We start from the raw sequence: 6,531 nt of genomic DNA, 5'->3' as shown, positions 1-6,531 counted from the left end.
TTCACTGCCTACACTTTAGTCAGCAAATTACTTAGCAAATCAGGTTCATCCATCTGTATCAGAAAAAGTTGGTCTCCTTTAATGGCTGAATCCAGTTTTATAACAAAGATCTTTATTAATAAAGCAAGTCTGACTCTACACATCTGTTTGTCATTCTTACTGTTTACTTACTGAAAAATCTTTCACCATCCTCTTCCCAAAAGAGGTTTTGGCCCCAAGAAATAATGTTTTTTAAAAAATACCATCATAGCACATGCAATCATTATTTCCAGCTTTCCCAGACAGTGCACACCCCTTGCAACCTTTGCTCTAGCTATAAAACTACTTGTTTTACAATATTGTCTACTGATTGTATTACATTAAAGTTACAGTTACACCCACTACTGTGTATATTTTCATACTTACTCTTTTAGGTTATCATAAGCTTCTTCCAGGCGTGCCTTTTCTTTACTAGTACTTAATAACTGTATCTCCCTCTTCTCCAGTTTCTCAGTTAATGAATCAATCATCTGGACAATGTTTTTACAGATAAAGATCAGATGAATGGAACAATTAAAACACAAGAGGGACAGGCTTCCCCTTCCCCCCCCATTCCCTCCCCACACTATTTAAAGCTGAACTTGTCAATGTTTTTAGGAATTTGAGGTAGAAGTCAGTAAAGAGTACCATGTTTCTGACACATTCATTTAGAACTAAGCAATATCTAAACACAAGACACCTCTTTTCTCCAGGTGTAGAAATCCGACCAAGTAAGCACATGTGGCTCATCTAAGTTCCTCAACAAAATCATAGCCAGTTATATTTAATTATAAATGAAGTTTTTGAACAGAGCTGATAAAACTACATAAACTATAAAACTACACCTAACATTAACCATTAAGACTCCCAGTGCTCCTTATACCACTCTTTACGGAATCACAGAATAATTTACATTGGAAGGTCTCTTCTGTGAAATGTTAGCACAAAGCAGCAAAACAGAATCAGATGAGGGAAGCAAACTTCCAGGCAGGATCAAAAGCTCTTAGCTCACATCATCAAAATAATTTCTTAATATCAGATTTTGGAAAGCTAAATACAGAGAAAAAACACAAACATGCATGCAAATATACATGTGTAAACAAATGAAACAGATTCTACAAATGGAGCTCAATATGGCCAATGAAAGACAAAATTTGCTGTAGTCCATCATCACTACCTCCCACAATGTGTAACCATTTACGTTAGGAAAACATACAGATGACAGGTCATGACTATGGAGTCCCTCAAGGAATTTACACTGGCATTCTGTACAATTTACACAAATAAATGCCTTCCTTAAAACACAGATTACATTGTGGTTTTACGAATTCCCATAAGCAACTGCTCATCAGTATTAAACATGCCTACAGGGCAAGGACCCGGCTACGCCACAGAGACTACGAGCAATGCAAAATGCAAAGAAACAGAGCAAAACACATGCCAAAGGAGCTCAGAAATTAAAAACAGGAATAGAGGGACAGGAAGGTGACAAAGGAAATGGAAAAAAGATCGCGCACACAATACTCCGGCAGAACTGGACAAAACACTGCTTCAAAGCTCCAGGTTAGCCTTTCACGCACTTGAGTATCTTACTTCACCATGTTTCTAGTAATTTCATTTATTTAAGCTAGCCATCCAAATTTCTTTTAATCTATTCACTATCCATAACTAGGCTTATGTTCTTCATTAAAAAAACCCTTCTTTCTAAAAGTAAAGATTATTTCTGCTAAAAACAGACATGAATTTACCCAGTAAAAAGGACTTATTTACACTAACTACTACTATCGTCAAAGAACATGAATAACGCTCCTGCAATGTAAACAAATTTTGAGTTTGTAATTCTGTGGAAAAACACGCTTGCAAATACTATCTTGACTAACGATGAAATATTAAAGGTTTGTGGTTCTGTAATTCAAATTAAAATACTTCAAGGACTCTCTTCCACCTCTCACAGAAAAAAAAAATTACACCAAAGAATTAAAATAACACATTTGACTTATCAAGGCTTCCTGTTTGCTAGCACTACTCACAATTCATAGCAATAGTAACTAGGTGGATTAGGTGAAACCCCAAACTTTTGGGGCAGAAATTTCACCAGTATTCTTCCACTGCAGAATATCAAGGGCAGTTTTCTACAAGGTAAGGTAGTTCAGCATCAATTAATTCATTCAAATAAGGTGAAGCTAATACCTATATAAGGAGATGACAGGAGTTTCATTTGTAATTAAAGGGTGTGTTTGCAAAAAACGTCTTACAGTTACCTTTTTAAACTCTTGCTTTTCAGTGTCCTCTTCTAACAGATTTTCAACAGTATCCTGCTGCGGCTCAGTCTCTTCTTTCACAATCTGTTCTTCAACAGCTTGCACAGTAGCAACCAAAACATCTGGCTGCTCAGAATTAACAGGAGTCGCGCTTCTCCCACTCTCTTCCATCTCAGCTTCCTCAGCATGTGAAACAGGAGCGTCATTCAAGTTTTCAGATTTATTTTTCAGTGCATCAACCGTTTCCGTCTTTGGCGCAGAAGGACTGACAGCAACAGATGCTGAAGCAGAAGCCCTGCCTGATAACTCATCATCTGAATTTATTTCGCTTACACTTCTACTATCTAAAGACTGTACACTAAAGGAATCAATTCTTTCAAAAGCATCAGAGGAGCAGCAGCTCTCTGTCATTTTTTGAAAGTCATCTAAACGATTATAATCTGCACAGGCAGACGTAGATAAAAGCTGAAATGATGTCTGCATTAGATGAAGACTGGATTTTGAATCCGCAGCTTCTTGTCTGGAACTTACTGAGCTCTCGCTTATTACACTTTCATGGTCCAGAACTTCAATGTCACTAGTTGTGGATGTCCCCGAAGAGAAAGTGCTAATTGGAGGTGATGGTGTATTGCTTTGCCTGTCCTCAGTCTTTCTCTCCTTTGTTTCCAAACCCATGTCTTTTGTACCTGCATTAAGAGGCTGCGAAGTGCTATCCGGTGCACCTCCCGCTCCATCCCCTCCTACACTGGGTTTTTCATTAAGAGCATCTTCAGGTGCTTCCAAATTCAGAGCAGACACCTTTTTGTCAGTAACTTCATTTGTGCTTTCTTCAGGCTTGGCATTAGATCTAAGCGCAGAATTCTCTTCCAATTTCTCCTTGGGAATATCGAAGTTTTTCAGGTCCACCAGGCCAGCTACAGAGGAATCCTTCACTTCTGCCTCAGTTGTCACTGGTACTTCTAGCTGACTGGGGTGCTGAGACTCCTTTAAGGTGCTTTTCACCTCCTCTTTGGGTCGCTGTGATTTGGCTGGAGGTTTGGATACCACTGGATTTTTCTGTATACTCTGAACATCCGTCGGAGAGAGGAAGGCACTGAAGAAGTTTTCAGATTCATCTACTACTGTCCTCCTCACTGGCTTAGTGATTGCTGTTGGTGATACCGGCTGATTCTGTGGTTCCGTATTTGAAGTTAAGCCCCAGGAAGATGTATCCCATCCTCCACTTATGAGAGAATTTGTTCCTAAAACAATAAAAAAAAGAGATAGGCCAAGAACACTTAAAATGTATTATTTTTCAGTATTTGTCTTTTTAGATACAACAGTTCAGAAAAAAATGTTTTCAATGTTGTAGAACTTAATATAATCTGCACAGGCAGACGTAGATAAAAGCTGAAATGATGTCTGCATTAGATGAAGACTGGATTTTGAATCCGCAGCTTCTTGTCTGGAACTTACTGAGCTCTCGCTTATTACACTTTCATGGTCCAGAACTTCAATGTCACTAGTTGTGGATGTCCCCGAAGAGAAAGTGCTAATTGGAGGTGATGGTGTATTGCTTTGCCTGTCCTCAGTCTTTCTCTCCTTTGTTTCCAAACCCATGTCTTTTGTACCTGCATTAAGAGGCTGCGAAGTGCTATCCGGTGCACCTCCCGCTCCATCCCCTCCTACACTGGGTTTTTCATTAAGAGCATCTTCAGGTGCTTCCAAATTCAGAGCAGACACCTTTTTGTCAGTAACTTCATTTGTGCTTTCTTCAGGCTTGGCATTAGATCTAAGCGCAGAATTCTCTTCCAATTTCTCCTTGGGAATATCGAAGTTTTTCAGGTCCACCAGGCCAGCTACAGAGGAATCCTTCACTTCTGCCTCAGTTGTCACTGGTACTTCTAGCTGACTGGGGTGCTGAGACTCCTTTAAGGTGCTTTTCACCTCCTCTTTGGGTCGCTGTGATTTGGCTGGAGGTTTGGATACCACTGGATTTTTCTGTATACTCTGAACATCCGTCGGAGAGAGGAAGGCACTGAAGAAGTTTTCAGATTCATCTACTACTGTCCTCCTCACTGGCTTAGTGATTGCTGTTGGTGATACCGGCTGATTCTGTGGTTCCGTATTTGAAGTTAAGCCCCAGGAAGATGTATCCCATCCTCCACTTATGAGAGAATTTGTTCCTAAAACAATAAAAAAAAAGAGATAGGCCAAGAACACTTAAAATGTATTATTTTTCAGTATTTGTCTTTTTAGATACAACAGTTCAGAAAAAAATGTTTTCAATGTTGTAGAACTTAAAGCAAATATTATACATGATCAGGAACAGCATCATGGTTGTTACTACTTCCTTTCAAAGTTTGGAACTGATTTTTACACAAAGCAAAAGGAGCGTAAGAGAGACATGAAGTAATTCTAAGACTTAAGGTGGACAGAGACACCTCTAGAAAGTAGGAATACCTGAATGGAACCAACTTGCTCCCTTCCTGTTAAACAGTAACTTCAGGGCAAGTCTGAAGCCTCTTGGGGCACAAAAAGCAAGCATTTTCCTTTGGGAAGGGAACAAGGGGAAGGGAATGTGGCCTCCTGCTTCCCATAGTGAGAGGAATCTGAAAAACTGTAGTTTAAAAGTAGAGAATTATACAGATCACAAAAGGAGGAAACAGTTACTAGGTCTTAAAAGTTATCTCCCAGTAGAACAGACAAATGCTTCACACGCCATTACAGGAAACAGGGGAAGAAACCTTTACGTATTTGTAGAATTTACACTACAAGAAGGGTTCTTGCCCCTTCAGTTTGTGACAGGCTGCGTACTTCTCCTCTCACACCAAGGAACAGCCAGAAGCTGACAATGCACATTGTCTGCAGCCCAGCTACGATGAGAGTTCTCTTCTCCTGGGGAGAAACACTGAACTGATTAGCTCTGAAGCTGCCCTAAAACAAAGGTAACAGTCGCTACTGTTATATTTCATGCAGGTTTTCCAGGACTTGTCAACAGCACGGATAGTGAGAATTTCATCACCAAATTTCAGTAGCATCCCAAGTAAGAAAGATAAATCCAAAAATAATACCCAATTTGATTTTGTACCTACAGACGTAATCTGAAGAACATAACTATTTCAGGCTACTTAAAAGCAACCTTACTTTATACTGCAGCACCTATTAAAAAACACTGAGTTATAAATATTTAAAGCAGACTACCACTTTCAGAAACTGTTGATATCTATTGGCCCGAACATCCAAAATTCAGATAATTACTGCTCTCATGGCCAAAAATATGACAAACACCTGATTTATTACTACTGTGTCCATCATTCAACAGCTTCAGAACAAGCCCTGGGAATGAACTGTAACATTCAGAAAATATTTTGACTTCTTTTAAAAACAAATATGTTTCCCCTGAAAAACAGATGCAGGCTGGTCTTTGCTGCTTTCCTTATGAGTTACAGAACTACTATAAATACTAAGATATAAGTTAAATTAAAAACAAAACCCACTGTGGACACGTTTAAAGTTTTAAGAACCTAAGCACAAGAGAGTCTTCTATAAACAATTCCTGTAATTTAAGAGGACACTGGACTAAGTGAGTGACTCCCGAGCCCCGGCTCCCACAAAGGGCCGAAGACATGCAAAACAGAAAACACTTTCAATCGTTACAGCTTTTGATTTTCAGAAACGTAACTCTGCCCGGAAATAACCTCCTACTACAAACACACACGGTTCTTCCAGAGGTAGCTGCAGTAAGGACACCGATTCCAGGTGACTTAGTATCTCCGCCTTTTCCCCTCTCGTTCTGATCTTGAAGGTATTATTTATGGGGAAAAAAGTTTCTAATGACAGGGCTCCTTTTTGCACTTTCATTTCCAAACTAGGACTGATCATTCTTTCAGGTGCTACCTTAGCAGACGTACAAAGGAGACACTTCCTCATAACCAAGCCGTGACAATTTTTCCACCGACACGTTCCTTTCAACAGACGGAGGATTATGCACCGAACGCCACAAAAAGTGGAAACTTCCCTTGGCTCATGTGGACCAGACTTCCAGCTTCTACTCTGCTCTTCCTGTCACAAAAAGCGAATCCACGCGTGCCCCAGAAAGAGCATCATTTCCCCTTTTTTTTTTATTACCTGAGCTTTTTTGATCGCCTGTTACTCCCTCGGCAAAAAAAAAAAAAAAAAGAAAAAATAAATAACGCGTTGATAAGTTGGGGTACGAAGCGCAGCGCTGCCCGTGCAAGGGAAGGCCGACGCTGGTGACACCGAGCAGGCA

The 6,531-nt window shown here is 39.8% G+C and overlaps 1 protein-coding gene across 1 annotated transcript in view; it reads right to left on the bottom strand.

Annotated features, from left to right (window-relative positions):
- The window catches only part of TMF1 (TATA element modulatory factor 1), an 18,532-nt gene extending 12,380 nt beyond the window's left edge, over positions 1–6,152 (bottom strand). The window contains exons 1-4 of the mRNA XM_035901386.1: positions 4,722–6,152; positions 3,644–4,444; positions 2,280–2,719; positions 406–509 (exon numbers count right to left, since the gene is read on the bottom strand). Of these exons, the coding sequence (XP_035757279.1) occupies positions 406–509; positions 2,280–2,719; positions 3,644–4,444; positions 4,722–4,806 (1,430 nt within the window). The 5' untranslated portion in view covers positions 4,807–6,152. The remainder of the gene's footprint in view (positions 1–405; positions 510–2,279; positions 2,720–3,643; positions 4,445–4,721) is intronic.
- Positions 6,153–6,531: the final 379 nt, after the last annotated feature.

This window comes from Egretta garzetta, unplaced genomic scaffold, assembly GCF_000687185.1.
Source record: "Egretta garzetta isolate BGI_Z169 unplaced genomic scaffold, ASM68718v1 scaffold228, whole genome shotgun sequence".
NCBI classification, from domain to species: domain Eukaryota; kingdom Metazoa; phylum Chordata; class Aves; order Pelecaniformes; family Ardeidae; genus Egretta; species Egretta garzetta.
The sequence above is the reverse complement of the archived record's forward strand: the minus strand, read 5'-3'. Positions and strand labels throughout refer to the sequence as shown.